Source organism: Coturnix japonica, chromosome 36 (assembly GCF_054131305.1).
Source record: "Coturnix japonica strain WE chromosome 36, WE-NBRP24, whole genome shotgun sequence".
Classification (NCBI taxonomy): Eukaryota; Metazoa; Chordata; class Aves; order Galliformes; family Phasianidae; genus Coturnix; species Coturnix japonica.
In genome coordinates, this window is record NC_140698.1 from 1,841,826 (window position 1) to 1,863,893 (window position 22,068).

Below are 22,068 nucleotides of genomic sequence, written 5' to 3' on the forward strand. Positions count from 1 at the left end.
AAACAACAGTATTGGTGGACAGTTCTAGCCCAGGGGTTCACAGAGTCACCCAATTGGTTCGGGCAAACCTTGGAACAAATATTAGAACATTTTCGGCCACCAGAGGGAGCATTACTCCTACAAGATGTAGGTGACCTCGTGTTGTCAGTGTCAGAGAAAGTGGGAGTAAAAAGAGCCACAAATGAACTGCTAAACTTCCTGGGGAAACAAGGACTGAGAGTATCAAAGAATAAGCCACAGTCTGTGGAAAGAGAAGCCAAGTCTTTGGGACACCTGGTCTCTGAGGGAATGTATAAAATAACCCCAGGGAGGATTCAGGGAGTTATCGAGCTACCCATGCCCAGAACAAAGAGGAAACTGAGAAAATTCCTGGGGGTAGTAGGATATTGCAGACGCTGGATAGAGGCATATGCTCAGAATATCAAGGGCTGATACCTTAAGTTATTAGATGAAGAACCCAACATGCTTCAGTGGACTACTGAAGAGAAGGAACTAAGAAAAGAATTAAAACAAGGCCAAATTACAGCCCCAGTCCTAGCTCTTCCTGCCTTGAAGCCCTTCCAGCTTTTTGTTACTGTAGATCGAGGGGCAGCACTGGGAGTGCTAACCCAGGAATGGGGACATAAGCGTCAACCAGCGGCATACCTATCTAAATTGATAGATCCAGTATCACAAGGGTGGCCAGAGTACATCCAAGCCGTAGCAGCAACCGCCCTTTGGGTAGAAGAGAGCAGAAAATTGACCTTTGGAAGGCAATTGGTAGTCACAGCCCCAGACCAGGTTAGAACTATTCTAACTCAAAAACTCATCCTCGCGTTCCCCAGCTGCATGCATACATGAACCACCATTCTTGCACTCCCTGCCTGCACACACACACACACACACACACACACGTACCACCTCATCCTTGCACACCCTCCCACATGCATGCACAAATCTCTGCAGTGCATGGACACACCTGTGCATACCCACGTGTGTGCAGCCCCAGCACTGCCCACAGCTCCGTGCACGCTCATTTGTGCATGAAGAGGAACGTCTCAGTGGAAGCGTGGCTGTTCCTCCCCTCTGACGGGGCTGGTGTGGGACAGAAGAGGAAAGCAGAATGCGGCCACATTTTCCTCGTGGCTCCTAGTTCCTGTCTCACCATGGGAAACAAGATGAGCAACTCTCCCTCTCTGTGATGCTTAGCTCTGTACCTCTGCCATCATCTCTATACTCAGATGCTCCTGCATGTAATGCTGCACACAGTGAACCTGCAGGTCCCAAAGGAATCCTTGGCTGCTCTCCCTCACCTGGAGGTTGCAGGGTGCTGGGCCTTCTGCCTGTACTTCCAGGTGTCATTTGCCAGACCCTGTATGTCCAGCTGGTTGGAACTGCAGTCAACTAACACAGACAAGGTGTATGAAAGTAGTCTTTCCGTTCCCCAGGCATTCATCTTTATAAAAACATGTTGTGCTGTGAAGCACAGCAGGAAGCAACTCAACTGTGCAACAAATACTTGGAGCCTTGTTTCATCCCTCCCTAACCTCACTGAAAGGCTGACTGACACCTGCTTGCCAGCGGTGACTGTGGGTCTTCCCTCAGAGTCCAGAGCACATTAATCTCTTCTGAAACTCACACTCATTCGTGTTTCTTTTGTAGTTGCTGTTGCATTCATCAGGAAGGAAATGCACTGCGCTTATTCTGGTGCATGTGCAGGCTCACTCTGCAGTGCCCAAGATGCCTTCATGAGGAGGAAAGGCAGCAAAGCCCTCTGCCAGCAGGGCCATGGAATCGTATGTCTACGGCATCACATCTCGGCAGAGCACTCACTGCACCTGCTCCTCCCTGCTGAAATACACGGCCACCTCCACAAAGCTCGAGTCTCCTGCAAGCAAGCAAGAAACTCCAGTGCCAGTGGCTTTTCTGTCCCCGGCACACAAATGCTGGCTGAGAGCATCTCGCTGTCTCCCTGCGCTCCCATCTCTTGCCCCTTGCCTTCTCCAAAACCTTCCCTGGAGAACCAGGCTGATCAAGTCCATGCTCATCAGCATCTCCCACAGGTACTGTTCCAGCTCTTGCTGTCTTTTTGGCCTTCTCATCCACCGGCATCCCTCTGTCTGAGTCTCACCAGCTTTGTCACCAGAAGAGATTTCAACACTCGAGAATGAAGAACGCACATCTGGCTCCAAGGAATGTAACTCTCCTGTCTCCCAGAGATCCACGCCCTGTGTGTGCCATCTCACCTGGTCGTGAGCGTCCCTCACAGCCAGCCAGAAAAGCAAGCAGAGGCTGAGACCAAGAAACCCCTCCCTGATGTGCAGCTCTCTGACAGTTTCTCTTTACACAGAGTGCTGGCTGCAGCCGTGTGCATTATCACACACACTTGTATGGGCAGTTGGTGTCTAGACATGAAGGAGTCTTGCTAAGTGCTCTGCTGACATGTAGGGACAGAAAGAAAATTTCAAGGGGGAGCTGGAACATGTATATAAAGGATGTACGGACCTACAGTTAAGGATGTGGATTTGCATCTGAGTCCGTGCCTGCAGACAATGCAAGCGCTATGCATTGTCACCCAGTGGAAATGATCAAACAGCTGCTTTGGGACAGACTGTCTGTAGGGCTCAGGAAGTGTGGCCTTCCAAGGTGCTTAAGGTGTCCCAAAGAACAGAGGCAAGCAGTGATGATTCCTTTCTCTCTTCATTCTAATACTTGTAGGTAGAGCGCTTGAGAAAGACTTTGGAGGCTTTCCTCAGCCTCTACCTTTCCTTGTACCTTTACAAAAGCAGACTGTCTAAAAACAAGAAGACTGGACACACTTTTTGGGTTTGGTTATTTTTATTAGTATTTTTTTAATATTATAATATATATAATATAATATAATATTATTTATCATTGTATTTATTATATTATGTATATTATGTATATAATGTATATTATGTATATTATAATATATATATTATATAATCATATATTATAATATATATAATATATAAATAACATATAATATATAAAATTTTTTAAATTGTTTTGGTGTTTTTGGTGTTTTTTGTTGTTTTTTGTTGTTTTATTAAAGTCCAATGTAATAAATTCTCAGTCTTACAAGGGATGAATTTTTAAGGCCTTCCTGCTGATGGACCATACTCCACTTGAACATCAAGTGGAGCATGAGGTAGCCTTCATCCAGAAAGGTGGAATCTTGATGGGATGTTGCTGTCTTATGGAGAGGAATCTCGGCGTCCCCCAGGCTGAGCCAACACACGGACACAGATTTCTGGATGGTGACCATCACTTTCTGCCCCTGCTCCTGCTGCCTGGTCTCTCTTCATCATCGGTATCCAGCAGGAGATCACGAAGCCCTGGAGGCACAGTGATATCCAGGTCATAATCTGAAACTTCTTCCACCAGATTGGAAGGGACCAGTCCTCTTGTGCCGTCCGTCAGCTCTCCCAGAAACCAGCCATCCTCATCCATGTCTCCACAGATGTAAACGTATTGTCCAGGTGTCAGTGGAAGCTCGTTTTCTGGGTCCTCATTAGGGCCCTCATAAGGATTTTGTAGCTGTGACGAGCTAAGAATCTTCGTTTTGGTGGTGATGGTCTGCGAAAATGTAGATGCAGACTGCCACTGGCCACTCTTTTGACTCCCCCGGCTTTTCCTGGGGATTGGGGCATTCCTGTTTGGGATTTCTGTGTGGCCTCAGCTTTTTCCCCATCTCCTGGAGCTGTGTGCATTTTTCCTCCAGACGCTTGCTGAGCGCTCCAAGCTTGATGTCAGCCTGCTGGAGGTCTCTCAGCTGTTGGTTCTGGGTCTTCAGGGCCTGGCAGTGACTCTCCAGGTTGCTCAGGGCTTGTTGGAGGTAGCTGCACTGCTCCAGCAGCTTGCTGCTTGTGCTGCCTGGGAACCCCGGGTCTTCCTTGGCCATCTCATTCTCCTTTTCCAGATGCTGTCCCTGCAGCTGGTTGATGTCCTCTGCCTTCTCTGTGGCCTCTTTGGATGCGGAAGAGGCCTCCTTGAGCTGCTGGACTATTTCCAGCAGCTGCTGGGTACGGAGGCAGAGCGTACGCATCTTGTCCTTGAGCCACTCCACCTCCTCCCACATCTGCTGAGAGCTTCTGCTCTTCTCTTCAAGGAGGCTGCACCGTCTCTGCAGCTCCTTCAGCTTACTCAGCAGATGGGTGTTCTGCTCCTGCTGCTCCCTGCGCTCAGGTGGGCAGGCCTCTTGTTGCTCTGTAGCCTGAACACCCACCTCTGCTACAGCCCGATGGCAGGCCCTGGCCCTGTTGAAGAAGACGCGTGGCTGCCCCTCCACGTGCTCCAGGATGTACTGCAGGAAGCGTCTTCTCTGCTCCTGCAGCTCACACTGGAGGCGCTTGCTCTCCACGGCCTGCTCTGCACGGGACTTCCAGCAGAGCTGCCGCTGGACTTCCTGCTGCATTCTGCGGTCCGCTCTGCTGCTGTCGCTCCTCAGCAGCGCCTCCGCCAGCTGCCGCTGCAGTTGCCATGCCTGGCGGATGGTGTCATTGCGCCGCTTCTGCAGCAGCTCCTGCATCTGGCGCAGCTGGGCCTCCTTCTCCTGCAGCAGTTGGCAGATCTCTGCTTGCCACTGCCTCAGGCTCTGCTCCTGCAGGCGCTGCAGCTTTGACACCCGCACCCGCTCCCACTTGGAGCGCAGTTTGTCGGCCAGCAGCTGCCGCTCCCGCTCTGCCGCCTCCTGCCGCTCACGTCTCTCAGCAGCACAGCGGCGCTGCAGCTCCTGGGAGCGGAGCCGCTCGCCCTCCAGCTGGGCCTGCAGTGCCTTCAGCTCCTGCCTCTTCTCCTCCCGCTGCGCAGGGCAGGTGGGGGGCTGTGCCGGGCCCCGGCGGGGAGACGGCCGGCTGCCCGGGAGCCCCAGGTCTTCCTTGGCTGTCTCTGGCACCTAGAACCAGAAAATCATAGAATAACAGAATGGTTTGTGTAGGAAGGGGCCTTCAAGACTCTCCCGTTCCAAGCCCATGCCAAGGGCAGGGACAACTTCCACTAGGTCAGGTTGCCCAAAGGTGCGTCCAGCCTGGCCTGGGGCACTGCCAGGCGTGTGGCAACCACAGACTCTCTGGGCAGCCTGTGCCAGCGCCTCTGCCCCCTCATGGTGTCCTGTCTTCTTATATCTCATCCAGATCTCCCCTCTTCTACTTTCAGGGCATTGTCCTTTGTTGTATCACTACCCTCCCTTACAACCAGTACATCTCCAGCTTTCCCCAGTTCTCCTTCAGGCACTGGAGGGCCGCTCTGTGGTTTCTCCAGAGCCTCCCCTCCCCAGGCTGAACAATCCCCACTCTCTCAGTGTGTCATCTCACCTGGACATGAGCATCCTTCACGGCAAGTCGACTGGAGCCCTGCTCTGCACGGTGGCGGCGCAGAGCTCCCTCTTTTTCCTGGGAGCAGGACATTGCGTTACGGAGCACGTCTGCCCAGCTCCCCACGATGTAAAAGGTGAAGAGCCTCCTCTCCAGCTCCAGCTGACGCTGGAGGTGGCGGATGCAGGCGGGCTGCTCACCATCCGTCTCCCAGCGCAGCTTGCTGAGGACGTCCTGCAGCTGGGCATGGGCCGCCTCGCTGCTGGGGGGGTTCCTCAGCACCTTGGCCAGCTGCTACTGCAGCTCCCGAGCCTGGCGCAGGGCTGCATCGCAATCACGCTGCAGCAGCTCCTTTGTCGCGCGCAGCTCGGCCTCCTTCCAGAGCAGCACCTGACGGGTCCCCGTCGCCCGCTGCCGCTGCTCCCACTCCTTCAGCTGCTGCTCTTCCTGGGCCTGCTGCTTCTCCCAGGCACAGCGCAGTTGGTCGGTCAGCAGCTGCCGCTCCCGCTCTGCCGCCTTCTGCAGTTCACATCTCTCGGCAGCCCAGCGGCGCTGCAGCTCCTGGCAGTGGAGCCGCTCGCCCTCCAGCTGGGCCTGCAGCACCTCCAGCTCCCAGCTGTTCTCCTCCTGCTGCACAGGATGAGCTCACATAGTGGTGCAGATGAAGAGGTATTGTACAAGCCATTCACTGTGCGGGCTATATTCATCTCTATAGCCGAACCATGCCAAGTCAGTGAAAGAAGTAACTTGCTGGATTCTAAAATAGTTTTGCTTGAGAACGGTGCTGTTGCCAACTCTAGTTGTTACAAAATGAACTACACCAGAGAGAGAAGGAAAGGGCAGCAAAGTTTTATATTTCTTTAGGCAGATCTGACTTCAGCTAACCCAGCACGAGGTACGATCCCAACAACTGAACAATGCAGGGCAGCAGCTGCTTTGAAAGTTGCTTTACCAATCTGCCGATTACTTTTTACGTCTAATTGCAGTCTTTATCTTCCGACCGGGAACTGAAGATCCGGAGGCAGAGAAAATATTTTTTCCATTAGTCCTATGAATAGAAACCGGTAGCACAGAGTTAGGACAACGCAGAGTTAGCGCAACGACACATCATCAGTAGGGTAAAACTAACCTGTCTCATGACGGTCTAAACCCAGCTGACGTTCCCTACTGTTAGCTGACAGTTCAGTAGCAGCACTGAGCAGATATTCCAGAACAACTGTTTTATCATCTGGCTGCTCAGATGATAGTACTACTCCCAAACTGGAATACGGGACCTGAGAAAGACAGGGTAGAAGGAGAAGGGAATAAGAAAGTTGAAATTTGAGTTTGTTCTTTCCAGGAAAGTCCTCCCCTCCTTCCTCCCACCACCTCTAACATACATTGCTTAGACCTTGCTCAAGGCGGCACAGCTTGGGGTGGGAGGGAGGTTTACCAGAAATGCTAAGTTACAACAGGAACAACACCTAGACAACATCATTTGTTTCAGTAGAGCATCATAAAGAGATTTTTAGACTGCTGGCAAATTGCTAAGGAACTGTCTGCTGCTACCTGTACTGCCATTAGTCTATGGCTGCATGCACACAATATACAACAATGTACAACCTATTGGTGAAGGTAGTGTACCTCTCCGGCAGTAAGGAATCAGATGCAAAATACTTAACCCTGTGTCTACACCCTCTATGGAGGGCAATTCTTACAGTAGAGTATGTACAAAAGGCAGAAGTAATTTCATTCACTAAACTTCAGCTGCACTTCATGGAAACCAACTCACTGACTAACCAAGCTCTCTTTGAGACCTGAAACGAAAAGGATGGTCAACACTCACCAGCATTGGAGGCGCCGGAGCCAAAACCTGGCTGTTGGCTCGATTGCTGTCCAAACACAGTACTGCTTGTCACAGAGCCGAAGGCAGGAGGCGCAGGCTGAGAGCCAGATGAAAACAGTGATGTCGACAAAGATCCAAAGCTGGGAGCATTTGGCTGGCCAGGGCCCTGGCTCTGGCCAAATGCTGGTAGCTGACTGGCACCAAATGCTGGTCCAGCAGCAGGCGCTGAAGACCCAGACCCAAAGACAAATGTAGAGGATGACCCTAAAGGAAAAGAAGAGAAATTTCAGTATGTGCTGAGTTGTTTTGTTTGTTACAGAGCTTTATGTTTGCAGCCAAGTAGGTAAAACAACAAACAGCACCTCATTCATGATAGGAATCCTACCTTTTCTTGTAAGTTACATGAAAAACAGCATACTTAAAGGAGTCAGACAACGCACACCTCAAACACGGGTTGTCTAGACTCAAATTACTGTTAGCCATTCAGGCTCTAGAAGCAGGCTCCCACAAATAGCACAGGCTGATTTGTATTACTAAGATTATTTATACCACGGGTAAAGAACACTCACTCACTTATTTGTATTATTTTAAGCATTCAAAACACAGCTCCTGATCTACTAGAATGAGGAGAACGCCAATCTTTCCTCTCATAAGCAACTGCACCCCTTCCTCATCCAAATGTTTACAATTATCAATTTCTGGAGACCACATCAGGCTTGCAGGGACCTAACTGAGCTACCAGAATAATTCTGTCTCTCCATATAATAGCAAACAAGCTCATTCAATTAGCTGCTTTGGTTCTGCATGGCCAGCAGAAATAATGAGAAAAAAATACAGGACTGAGCTGTGACTTCAAACATACACACTTCTGCTGAGCAAAAAGAGACCTTCTAAATAGCGCTGTTAATCTAAATGCAATTTAGATTAATGTCACGCAACATAAAAATAACAACTGCTGCAACGTAACTCGGAATGGCTGATTGTTTTTCCAGGAAGGAAAACAGAAGTTAAGACGGACTAAAAGGCATTCCAGTACTTTTATGAAGATTTGAAGATTATGAAGACCAAGAAAATGAAGGACTGGCTATCGTGCTCATTAGAAGTCACGCTTTACAAAGCAGCAGCTGCATATATCAATACTGTGTTTGTAATATACACTTGTGAAGGGTGGATAGTACAAATCTTGATGTTATTTACAACGCTTGAAGAGTTTTAGGTATGGGAGAGAAAAATTCAAGTTAAAACTAACTTTTAACCTTCAGCACTGGATGGATACTGAGAAGAGGGAAATTCATTCTCACAATGACAAGTTCCTATGCAAATGAAAGCCAGTAAAGGATTATCCAATGCACAAAATATCACCACAGCCAGTTGATCCCTAAACTGTATTTCCCAGACTGCCTCAAAACTTGACCTGAGCCCCAAGCAATAGCACTGTTTATATATTGTTGGATGTAAATATTCACTACTTTTCTCAATTTCCACGCATTTTCCCTACCTGTTCTCCAGGAAACACTCTTTCCCTGCTCCACTTTTGTGATCTAAGAGCAAAAACAAAAGCACCTGCTTAAATGTACCTGTTGTACTCGATGTGGCCGTGGCTCCAAAGGTAAAGCCAGAACTTGCTGCATTGCTACTGTTGGCTCCTGAACCGAAGACAAATGGATTAACTGCTGCACCAGTGGTGGAAGATGTGGTGGTGGGTTTGTTTTCTTGAGAGAAGCCAAATGACTGAGATGCTGTAGATTCTGCAGAATTGCCAAAAGCGGTGCTGCTCACAGTGTTGCTGGCTTGCCCAAACACAAAGGGAGTGGGAACTGGTGCAGGGTTGGAGGAAGAAGTGACGCTGCCAAACAGGCTGCTGCTGTTGGCTGAAGTGGCAGGTACGGCTGCGCTGGAGGAACTAGAGCTCAAGAAGCTGAAGGATGGCTTTGCTGCTCCTTGATCTGAGAGGGAGAACAGAACATAAAACGCTGCAAAATGGCAAACCAAGCGCAACAGAGAGACCCTGTTCCAGCCACTGTACAAGGAGAAATGCTGGACGATGTCTCAACTATTATCCAGCTACTGTGGATTACATAAAATCCAGGTTTAATACACTGATTGCTGCCATGTGCAATTAAAGGAATGGGAGAATTGTGAAGAATGATGACACCACCACAGTTCTAGGCTTTAGTAGTTACGGACACCAAGCACTGGCTATAACAACTGGAACCAGAATGAACCAGTACATCTCAGCTCCTCAAACAAAACTATTCTTCAGATGCTCTGAGAAGAACAACATGCATTACCTGCAACACTTCTGTAGTTTGCTAAATAACACAGCAAAAAAAAAAAAACCCACAGTGGTACAGCTGCTTTTGTAGCCTCTCCTGAAATTACAGCCCTGTGCCTACAGCCCTAAAGCTGGCTAAGCCCATCATCCTGCAGCCTCACTCTTTTGGCTTAAGCTCACTGTAATTCAGTACTTTCAAGACCTGCTTTTGGGAGCCACAGAGAACAGCCCCCTGTTACAGAACTGTAACAAAGTACTGAGTGCAATTTTACATTTAAAGTTATCTTTTAAAGTATGCAGTTCTTCAGCTTTCCCTAAGCTTCTGCTCTCTCATTATTACACCTGACCCTGTTCTTGATTTCCCACTGCTGTTTTTCCAGAAGTTACGGACCCTTTTCATCTATGCCACTTTTAAGGGACTCTCTACTGTGCTGAAGAAGGCTCGTTAAAATCTCATTTTTACACAAGGTGTTTCATCAAATTTCCATGGTTAAATCAAACTCCAGAACTTCAACTCAATCATAAGAACCATAACCCCATGCGTTGCTTTTATTCTCTCTGTTCCTTCCCTTATAACTTCCAAAGTTAGTAGAAGTGAGTAATGAACGCTGTTCTGCAAACCATGGCTGATAAGTCATGAAATCAGAATCAGAATTCTTCCACATGGCAATTGTTACTAAAATCTTTCAGCCCGCTCTTTCAGAAGGTTAAAGATGCACAAAACTGTGTAGTACCTATTAAGCAATTTCCACACCTTCATGGCAGTAAATTGCAGCAGCACAGCTGCAAGAACACATGAATGAGACACCTCCTCACATCCCCTTTCACTATGAAAACCATCGCATGAGGCCTCTGTCACCACGCTGAAGACTGTACCACCAACTATGCTGCTAGCACAGAAACCATACAAACCATCCATGCTCATGTGGGATGCAATACAGGTTCCTTAATGTGTGACAATATGTATATATTTTTTGTCTAAACCTAGTCTTAAAACTCACTGAAATCAAAACAGGAATTCTACTAATTGTCTATACGTCAACAACTGGAACACAAATCACACTGCACAGAGTAATTAAGCTTTTTCTAAAGCTCCAGTACATGAATCTGGTACTTCAGAGGTACCATCTGAGGGACTTAGACAACTGAAGACAAAAGATATTCTGCTTACCTGAAGTATTGGCTTCGGCCCCAAATGAAAAAGTTGGCTTTGCCTGCTCAGTTTCTTTCTCCGATGGTTTAACAAAGCTGAAGTTGAACATAGGTTTTGCTGTGCTTTCTTCTTTGGTACGTTCAGGCTGCCCAACGGAAAAGACAGGTTGTGCCTTTGACTCTTCATTCTCAACTTTCTTCCCAAACAGTAACGGAGGAGCAGAACTGACAGAATCCTGTTTCTCTTCTGTCCTTCCCAAAACAAACTGCGAGGCAGGAGCCGACTCCACGTTACCAAAAGAGAAGCCTCTCTTTGCTGCAGGAGTTTCGTCCTTTTTCTCATCTGATTTCTTAAATGCAAAAGAAGCTGATGCAACTTCATTTTCTGCCACAGTTCCAAAACCAAACCAGACATTTGCAAGTCTAAGACTGACAATCAAAAAACTGCATTTTTCTCTCCAAACTGAAATACAGCTCTGACTTACTCAACTCAGTATGAACTAACACCAGTTAATTTCATGAGCACCACAGAAGTTAACTTGCAAAAGAGCAGATACAGACTCATACAGGAAAGCATTTATAGCATACAACATAGATTCACCTTGTTCATCACTGATGTTGAAACAGTGCTTGGTGACGATGAGACAGTACTGCTAGTCAGAAAACTAAAGTTGAATGGAGCCAGAGATGCAGTACTGATGGGTAGGGATATTTCTGGGAGTACCGGTTCCTCCACTTCCTAGAGTTGTAAAGTAAAATTTTTCTCTTTTACAAAACATGCTACTTTCTCATCCTGCTCCGCTCTGATTCGCTACAACAGCGAATTTGGAACAAATATAACATTTAAAGTATTGTGTACTGAACCCACACAACAAAACACAAAATACCTACAAAGAAAACTACAGATGAAAGAACATTTACTCTGGTAAATCCAGCCTATACCACATGTAAGGATGCAAATCATATATCAGTACATCTTAAAAACAACAGCGTTTGTTCTTGCCTTTTAAGCTATTTGATAACCAAGACTGAATGAGTTAGGGTTTAAATGAGAACTGCCAATCTAATCACAGGCTGCACAGAAGCACCAAGATCTAAATAGAAATGAATGACTAAGCAGAGGGATAAATTGGTACTACAGACATTCAAGCGTATCCTACGACTTACAAGTGTTTCACTATTATGGTCTGAAAAGTTAATGGAACTTAGCTATTTTTATCTGCATCACTATTTTATTTCAATTACATAAACATACTCCATTGTTTATGATTTCTTTATATTGCATCAGCTAAAAGACCAACATAAAGACTGACACTAAAGATACAGTCATAGGCAGCTCAGATAACATCCAATCAGAAAAATAATCTTGAATATTTGTGGCTACAGTTTGATAAAATAGATCTTTTCCCCTTAAAACAGGAAAAAAAACCTTTCACTACAAGTTCAGTAAGTATCAGCAATCCTAAGTCATCATTAGCAGACATGCAGAACACCATTTTCTAATTCTCTTTTGGACTCCTGGCCCGTACAAGACTTAAACAGGAAAGAATAAATTCAATAAGCTTTGTTTACATACTTGACACTTGTTTCAAGTATCGCTGCATTATAGAAACCATACAAACCTCCACCAAAACATTCCTACTCTTTGGATACCTTGAAAATTGTAATACCAGGCAGAGGAGAGACATGGTTAAGCAGATAAATCAGCATATTCTTTCATATAATTTAAACTACAGAAATGAAATTGCAGTGAAATTCATGGCTTCCATAGCAGTTGTTACAAGATTTCCTCTTCTTGTATGGTATTCATGGGAAAAAGAAAGTAAGAAAAAAAAAATAGTGTGTTATTAAAAGCAATGGGAGATTTAGTTGAGCAGTGAAAATATTTAGTTCAGCATCTTGTTATGCTACACACTATTTTTGAGTTCCCTCTAATCATTTCCTATGGTGGAACATGATGAAGAACTGGGCCCCCTACTTAACATATTTCCCATTGCTACCAAGGTAAAAGGTCACCAATACACAGGAATGTTCACCTAACAACATGAGTCATGCAAATATCATCCTTTACCTGAAGGCAAATTCCTGCCCCTTAATATTTAAATCCCATCTAGCTTTCACTGATTTCTAAACATCACATCCTTCAAATATTCAGAACACACTGAGGGACAAAAGGTCCCTCTCTTTTTTCCTTCCCCTGTCTAATAGGATTTTTCACTTATTTTACCAAAGCAAAATGTTGGCAGAGAAAAAAAAGTCAATTAAAACAAGTTCCCTCCTTTGGCAAAGATGTTCACACTAAAGACAGAGCTGAAGACAGCCACTACTATATCTGACTTTAGATACCTCAACTCTACTGAGACATCTTGTCTAGTACATGGTGCATTTAATGCATAATAGCAGTATATAATGCACTCAAGCTCACTAACCAAGGGACCATGTAAAATCCACTCTCCTCCACCCTTATCTAACAACTATTCAGTAAGGATAGAGTAATTCTTAAATCTGCATTCTCCTCCAACTTTGTCATGGCCGTAGTTGATGCCACTGTCTCCTTGGAATTCACAGCTCAAAAATTTCTCTTTAAGACTGGTGCCCTTTCTCTCTCTTCTGAAGAAATGAGACAAGTAGGTTTGATTATTTGTTTTTAAATCGCTGCCAAGTGGTACAACTTTTCAGATGACCTTCTTGGAACAGGACCAATATGGGAAGTTGGTTCAGAGCCTTGCCAGGGTAGTCTGCTCTTAGACAGGTGAGGGAGAGCAATGAATGAGTTGAATTCCAAAGAAATATTCCATTTACCTATATTTGTCCCCAGAAGCTCTGTTCTTGTTCCGACACTGTTAGAAACAAACAATAATACAGCCACAGAAGTCTGCTGGCATAAACACATCAGATGGAGAGCAGAATCAAGCCCACTGAATCTTTTATTGCAGTCACTGAGATGATACAGCTACATGGCAGTGCTATAGCTATCAGCTGCAACAAAGCTACCTGGAACACAGTCATTTTTCATAAAACATTCTCTATCCAAACAGTGGAAGAAAATAGGAACAAAGAACCATTTCTTCCAGATCAGCAGAACTTCGCTTCTACCAGGTCTGAACCACAGTGCAAGTCTGCTTTCACAGACACAAAGGTTAGTCCACAAAATACTAGTCCAGTTTCTAAGGCAGAGACAAAGCTTGCAGTGGTGATAGAGTGTTTAACTTGGGTTTCCAGTATGGTAGCACCACAAAGGTCCAAAGGCTTTTGGCCCTGAAGACCTTTTACTCCATTTTGAGTATAACATACAGAAATCCTTCCTTTAGACTTAACACCAAAACTTTGGAGAGCTCCAAATAGTTCGGGGAATAACAAAACCCAGCAAAGAAAAGTCAGGCCAATTACAAGCATGCCTTGCTCACTGTAGATTCAACCAAGTGCTTGGATCAGATCAAGAAAAAGCAGAACGATACACTTTTCCCCGATACTTCTGTCTGCTCATTCCCTCTCTGCCCTGGAGCAGTCAATTACGCATTAAGAGAGCACAGCAAAGACACCACTCTCAGCTGTAACTGCTTTTGCAAGGCCACATCTTCTGTCTCAGAAATCCCAGGCCACAGTCTGCTAATTGCTAACAGGCTGAAGAGAGCTTTGCAACCCCTTAATGATAATAACCCTGACAAGCCAAAGAACAAGGCCGACAGTGAAAGGAAAGAGACCTAAGTGTCACTCGTTTCCTTGCAGAGGCATTGCCAAGGAGAAAGTGTTTAAGAATTTGCAAATGCAACTGAGCAGTACAGCTTGCAGAGGTGTTGGAGAGTGTTCACAGTCAGCCTAAGGCATGGTGGCAGCACCCAGGCAGGCATGGAGGACATGGGGACAGCACCACTGTGCTACGTGGGGCTCTTACACCTCATCCTGAGATTGCTCTAAGGGTCAGCACCACTCATTCCTGCCTTATCCCTGTTTCTGACCACATTTTGCTTTGGTTGTGATGGCTTTGGGATCCTTTGACTGACTTCCAATTGTTTTTCGGCCACTCCATATCTGACTTTTTTACTCCTCAGATGTTTGATTTTGGCTTGTATGTTCTGCAATGCCCTATTCCTACATCCTCCCTCACTGTGCTTTCCTGTGTTTCTTTGAGTCCTAATCAGGAGGCTGTCTGAACTGATAAATGCCCCCCAAGGCATGGTCCCAGCTGCAGGAATACAGTTCTGCAACCTTTTACTTTTATGTTTCAGCTGCATCCTATTCTGTCTCAACTCAATTTATAAGCCAGTGTTCATGGAACACCTGTGGAATTTCTGAAGTGCATTTACATGTGATTATTGGCTTGTACTTCAGGCAACAGAAGCAAATAAAAACTGAAATTCATTGCAATGACCTAGAGGTACAGGAAAGCAGACCTTGAGTCTTAATCACTTGAACACGCCATGAATGACTTAACAAATTAATATTAAAAACTGTAGGAAATACAAATCCTTCTCAAAATAATGTTCTAAACAGCAGAGAGTGGTAAAGAAGAGTATTTATGCTTCTGTTCTACACAATTAATATTATTTACTACTTCAAAAGAAAATTACTGACAAAGCTGGCTACAACATAAACATAATCTAAATTTGTTGTCAGCTAATAGAGGCCATGTGCGCCATCACCTGGATGTGAGAAAATGATCAATTTTCCTGTTACTTCTGATACAATGTCTCAGCAAGATACAGAAAATAAGAAGTTTTCCTGCCTTGTCCTTCTCCTTCAGAGCATTTTCATTTAGTTCATATTCACATTGTTTAAAAACAGAGCAAACTCACGCTGGTCATGCTGGAACCACTTAACCACTCTAGTGTTTTACTGGAGCCTATTCTCCCTCTGCATTGGAGACTTCTGAGCTATAGGGAAGCTGGAAGAAGATTCAAAACACTGAACAAAAACAGATGGTTGAGAATGGTGTGCTAGAATAACTCCCAAACACAAACACATAGGAGAAAAGTCATGTTAGGTTTAAAAAGAGAGAATACTAACCAGGTCCCAGAAAAGTCTGAAAAGCTGTATTATGTTTTTAAGTATAAGAAACAATAATTCACCAAACTTTCCAGACATAATTTGATGATGCTTCTGTCTCAGGTGCAGAGAGAAGAAGAATTTGTTTAAAGTGTGCCAAATAATTCACCATGATATTAAGTTATGCCATCTGGAAATGGGATATAGAACTCAGATTTCTCTCAAGATCAGATTTAGAGAAAGCATCTCATACTTTGATAGGCCATTTAAAAGCAAACATCTTACAGCCGACCCCAGATGCTTTCTCTATTTGTATCAAGTGCTTATTAAAGCTCCTCATCATAAGTAGGTTTTTGTTTTCCAGTCTTTTTATTTCCAAGGGCAAACACAGATGGTGCACAGCAGCATAATGCAGGAAGGACTCAGGCTGAGAATGAGCAGCAGTGTGGCAGAGGGCTGTCCCACGTGGGGTGAAGCTCAGGCCTTGCAAGCAGGAAGATTTCTGGTCATGCAGCATTTGCAAATAAGCAAATGTCCTGTAAGCACAGTCTCGTGGCTTCAAGGTACTGCAGTTTTTCCTCAGAGTCCAATAAAGACCCATCAGGGATAAGCAGCATCAAAGAAAATTCTAGTTAAATAATAGTGAAAAATGTGGATCAGAACTGAAACTGGGGCCCATAAAGGGTATGGAATACTCATTCTTGGAGATTTTTAAAACTTGATTAGACAAGAATTCCAGTAACCTGGTTTAGCTTTGAAGCGTACCCTCCTTTGAGCAAGGCATTGGACCAGAGGACCCAAAGGTCCCTTCCAACCTGAATTATTCAATACAGCTAAACGGCACTAGCTGTACTGATGCAGAGCATTGGGAAAAGACAGGCAGGTAAGATCTGCAAAATCTGTCAGCCTCATGATATCAAACTTACACTTGCAGGGCAAAGCAACAATGGAAGTAAGTTTCATCATCCTTCCCCACCAACAGCAGTATCACAGGTATCCCACTGATCCTTCTCCCCAGCCTCTGACTCATCCATAGCATGCTCTTTATGGCAGGGCTGAAGTAAGAAAATCCATTTCCCTATCCCCTTTCTCTGCTCTTTCCTCCAGTACCTCCCCAGCAAAATTTTCACATTCCCACTGCGTTCACCTGAGCTCCGAATGCCTAACAAGAAATGCAAAAGCATCTAGCAATCATAATAGGTGTTAAAATCCTGCACGTTGTTTTTACCTGGTGTAACAAGCAACCATGAGGCATTATGCAACTGACCCAATTTGAGGCATTTAACATACCAAGGCTTAGCAAAGAGTGCCTGCTACAATCTACAGATTCTGTTCCCCATGAAAATCAGTAACCCTGTTACTGGAGGCAGAGCCAGACCCTACACGTCAGTGCCGCCTATCCATATTTCTAAATAAGTTGTGCAGGAAACATATTAGTTTCTAATCTTGGTGCTTCAGTGCTTAAATGAGCCTCATCACCATAGCAACAGATGGCTTCACAATCTTTAATGCCTTTATTTTCACAAGTCCTCTGAGAAATAGAGGAGGACAGCTGTCCCCATTTCACAACTGTGTAACTGCCAGGCAAAGAGGCAAAGTAATTTGCCCCAAATCCTGCAGGAAATGTATGGAGAGCAGGATGTCAGGGCATCAGGTTTCCCAGCCTTCCTACATATGCTCCAACCTACCCCATCCTTACTGCTAAAAGTACTTCCTACATCTATGGATACAGGAGCATGGCCTTTAAAAAAATGGCTTTTCTATTTGAAAGCTTGGGTCTCCTAAAAGGCTAGCCTGTCTCTGCAGGGAGATGACCTACAGAGGAGGTCCAAAGGGCAGTGGAAAATGGACTTGGCCAATTCATTAAGCCGGAAAGCAGTGATGCCATGTGTAAATCTCACAAGTTTCATAGCGTTTTAAGAGGCTGCTAAGGGTTCTAATTCTGTAATTCCTTTCTGTTGTATTTGGCAAGCATCTGGCTTTTACTCTGTCCACAGTGTGCACTCCAGGGAACAACACATTAAGGAAGCCAGCAAAACCAATACTTGTCCAGTTGTTCTGGATGTGTCAGATCACAGCAGATTTTCCCAGGCAGGCGCAAACTCTGCAGAAAGCCATATCTCCCCTTCCAATGTCATCTGAACTTGTATTTTGTTTTAATTCAGTCTATTCTCCTTCCCAGGCATAAAACTTAAATTTCCAAATTTGGGATATTCTGATCATGTCCTTCTATGTTGAGCTGTTTCAGCACAATTCATTGCCCAATCAAGATAGGTTTCTAAACCCATTTTACGTTGTTCTGTTTCCTCTCAAAGTTCAGACATTCTCTTGATTCTCTTATTTATAATGGCTTATAGGTAAAACAAATTTAACTCATGCAATTTGTACCTCTATTTTATGAGGGGGGAAAAAAAAAAAAAGAAGAAGAAGAAGAAGAAAAAAAGAAGTAAGACAAGGTTCATTTATCAATATAATCTTTTTCGTTTACAATTAGCATCGGAGTTGTATACAAAACATCTCAGCCCTAAAATGCCTCTACTTATCACAGCAGTCTACACTGTTTATATTTATGAGGCAATTTGCACAAATTCCTTCAGATTGATGCGGCATTTATATTTATTTAATTTTTCTACTTCTGGTATTTTGTGTTCCTCTTCCCTTTATATTGCCTTTTTGAGAAACCTGCTTCATTCATCTCTCAGGAAGAACTGCTTTAAGAGAGGCAGATGGGAGCACCTATAAAGTGAAATATCGAAACTGTCTCTACATGACATAAGCGTCCTCCTGGTACTGCTGAATATTACAGCTTTTAAAAGTCATGTTTTACTTTGGAAATAGAAGCAATTACTTTTAATTGTAGTTCTCAGCATGAAAAACTTGGAAAAGGGATGTTTTTCTCCTCTTCAAGTCAGATCCTTATATTAAAAACAGAAACACTTCAGCACACACTGAGAAACAGGCCATAGTTACCCTAGGAATATACAGCAGCAGCACCGTTAAGCATGACTGCATTAAAAAGATATGTTAAGTGTGAAGTTGCCTTAGGTTTATCTTGGCTGTCTTAACTCTGATGAGATTAGAGTTGCAGAAGCAAATGCAAACTGCCTGTCCCTGTTTTACTACAATAAACTTGGAGCTTCTTTAAACTACCAAAACACGTCAGTGCTTCACTGTATTGCCCTGTTCTGAATGTTATAACTTGGTTCTTCAGTTATGGAGAAGGAGTTGAAAACCACGACAGATGCTTTAAACTAAAGATGGATTGCAGAGCTACACCACTCAAGACAACTGATGCTAGGAACAGAGTTCAGCTCAGGCTACGCAATTGACCTGTTCAGTTCAAATATGCTGTGATGAAGTCTATCAAGCAGTCTGCTACCAAAGAAAAAAAGTCAAGGCAGCACAGAGGACAACACGAGGATGCTGTGGCAAAAATAGACATAGAAACCAAAGGATTCATGTCTATGGTGTGGAACATTTAAACAAATGGACTTCTTGATGGATGTCCCAGCAATGGGGATTAGTGTTGCTTTTGTAACACTAAACTGAAGGTTTAGTTCAAAGGTTGAACGTCCACATGCTCATATACAGAAAGTGTAAAAATGACCTGTCTCCCTTCATAGGGGTGGAAATTAAACAGCATTAACTAGTAACTACTTACTGTGGCATCACACACCATCGAAGAGAGAAAATAGAAGTACTTTAAAACATATGAGGCGCATAACAATTTGATGAACAGGCAAATTCAGCAGCCTTTGCCTGAAGTTGAACAAAACAGGTTTCACGTGTCAGTTTGCATTTATGGTTACTATCAACAGCTATTGGCAAGGATTAGGTCACCAAAAGTAATTTAGATGATAGAGCACGGCTGGAGTGGCATACTCCCAATCCATTTTCATTCCGTGTATTAAAACAAACTTCCCTTAGATTTCTACTTGCATTTCTCTGAAACAGTCTCACTAGAAGATAGCACAATTGAATTAACAACTGCTTATATCAAATGCATTTTTCTTGCATGTTCTACCTGCCCAGAGGTATGTCTGAAAGTGGACCAGAGTTTAATGGAGATGAATTTAAAGAGCACCTAGAGACAAGCAACCACTAGTCACCATTATCCTTCATTTAAATAGGTATTGGAAAACAGTATCAAAATAAATTGCTTATTTGAAAGACCTTGGAATCAGTTTCCTATCCGTATTCCGTACTATTTAATTAAGGAACAATACCATTAAAGTGTGGGTTGTCACCCTCCGACACTGTGTTCAACAGAAAATTGAAAACCAGAATGCCTGCCTACGCTGTTGAAACCCAGTGTCAAACACATTAGAGATTTGCTGATTTATAAAGCAACAGACAGAGAAAAACAAAAAATAATACAATTAGAAGCCTTAGAAACTATCCTATTTCATGAAAATAGTTCTGTGTATCTCAATAAAGAGAAACAATGGTTGTAAAAAGAGATAGTGTCTCAAGAGGTTGCCCTCATTTATATGAGATTGTCATCACAGACGCATTTTATGAAGGAGTAGACAACTTATTCTCACAAACACACAAAGAAAGGATATATGTGGCACTCAGTCTGCCCTCTTGCCTGAATGGGACTGGGAGAAAACAGCTGGTGCAGACTGAGACTATGAACATGGAACAGCCAAAACAGATGCATCTGTCAATTCCTGACAGTCTAAATGCTATTGAGAATATCTCACACGTTGGAAGGAGCAGTGCAGAGCATCTCAAACATAAGTCAAGCACTTTGAGCAGAGCTGCCTACTAAGTTGAGCATAGTGGCTTTGGTTAGAAGGTGACAATGAGCAGCACACTGAAGGTCACCTCTCGATACACTTTCTCAAAAGAGACACATCTCAAAAGATTTACATGTATGGTTGGTGTTAGGAACAACGGAAATTTAGAGCTGGTACAGTAGAAAAGCCTGTTCAGGTAAAGGTTCAGATGCTGTACTCCCTAGTATTAATTCAGAATCTCTGTTTTATTCTGTGGCCTAAATTCACACTCATACTGATGAAAGCAGTAGAAAACTTCTTGATTTACTTATTTTTCAATCTTGCTCCTCACAACAAAAAGCAAACTTAGCAGCTTCTGACCAAAGCAAATTGGAGGTTCTGCAGTTAATATTGCCTTCACATTAGTGCACATACATAAAATGCCCCTTGCTCTTCCCACTGCTCATGCAGTCACATTTTGCAGTCTATTCAGCAGGTGATGCAGTAACAACTGAACACTGATAAAACCTTGACACTAGCTTACCAAGAAGGCTTGGGCGCAAAGCTAAGCAGCAGCACGTATCCTTACTTTCAGCAGATGGACAGAACTACTTCCAGAGAGCTCCCTGGGGAGCCTTTGGCCAAGAAAAGCTGCAGATTTCTAAATGGGCTTTACCAGTTACTCTGCTCTTGCTGTCACAAAGGTCCTTCTCTCAGTTGCTTTCCTCTTTAAGCCAGCAGTAAGGCACCTCAGCAAACGTCCAACCACGTGAGATGGCAAAAATTCTGCAAACATCTATGAAGATTACAGGCATGTCATGGGGAGGTGCTACAGAGGAGAAACTTCTTCACTAGTTTAGTTGGTTGGGATGAAGTAGGTAATGAAGTAGATAATACTCGTAACAAGCTTTCCTGGTATCCTGCAGGCATAGACATAACTGACTTCAGAGATGAGCTGAAAATAGTGACATAACTGAGCATACTTCCAGTATAAGTGATACAAATATTTCAGCTTTATTACATCTGCTGCTTAGCAATCGGGGAGGTAAAAATCCATGCTTCTTTGGCTTCAGAGTGACTTCACATGCTAAACTGCCTACAGTTCTAGTTAGTAGATAGCAAATTTTGCTTTATGTTAATAAAATGGACAGAGTTTAAAGACAAGTAAGACACATGAAGTAAAGGAACTCATCTATAAGGGAGAATTAAGAGTCTCCATAACCTGTCCAAACCACTGGATGACACACTTTTGCTTCATCTGCACTTCCATGCCAGAAACCACTTTGTTAGTCTGCCCTTCTGCTTCTATCTGTCACACAGCAACAAAATGCAATGGAATATTGGTGGGAATTTTCATTCTCTACTGCCGTACCACCACCATCTGCCTCTAATGTTGTAGGCCAACAAAGTAGGAAGCATTATTTTTGAAGCAGACCTCATATTTCACCAATGTGGATGAATTATCATTATTTTGTTCAAAATTAATTTTTGGTGGAATATATGCAGCAAAATAAGAAACCTTTTCCTCTGATGAGAACCTTCCTGTGAACTCCAGAAGCATGAAGCTCAGACTGAGCTTCCCTGTGTCGATGGATCAGCACGAGTTCCATACAGAGCAATTTCATACACTGCTGCATCAGATCTCTTAGAAACAGTACACTTGATATCTTAAGTATTTCTTGACAGTGATTCGTATTAGGCAGTAGAACATCCTCCTGAGAAAAGATAAGGCAGCCTTATTGTTGAGAGCATATCAAACCAGGAGAGCACAATACTAGAAACCATAGTCCAGAG

The 22,068-nt window shown here is 44.0% G+C and overlaps 1 protein-coding gene across 1 annotated transcript; it reads right to left on the reverse strand.

Moving 5' to 3' along the window:
* Positions 1-2,995: 2,995 nt before the first annotated feature.
* Positions 2,996-6,509, reverse strand: LOC146755079 (uncharacterized). Its single transcript, XM_085526396.1, has 2 exons — positions 5,316-6,509; positions 2,996-4,897 (listed from the first exon to the last, which is right to left on the reverse strand). The coding sequence occupies exons 1-2, from the start codon at positions 5,406-5,408 to the stop codon at positions 3,551-3,553; spliced, it is 1,440 nt and encodes a 479-aa protein (XP_085382522.1). The 5' UTR covers positions 5,409-6,509; the 3' UTR covers positions 2,996-3,550.
* Positions 6,510-22,068: the final 15,559 nt, after the last annotated feature.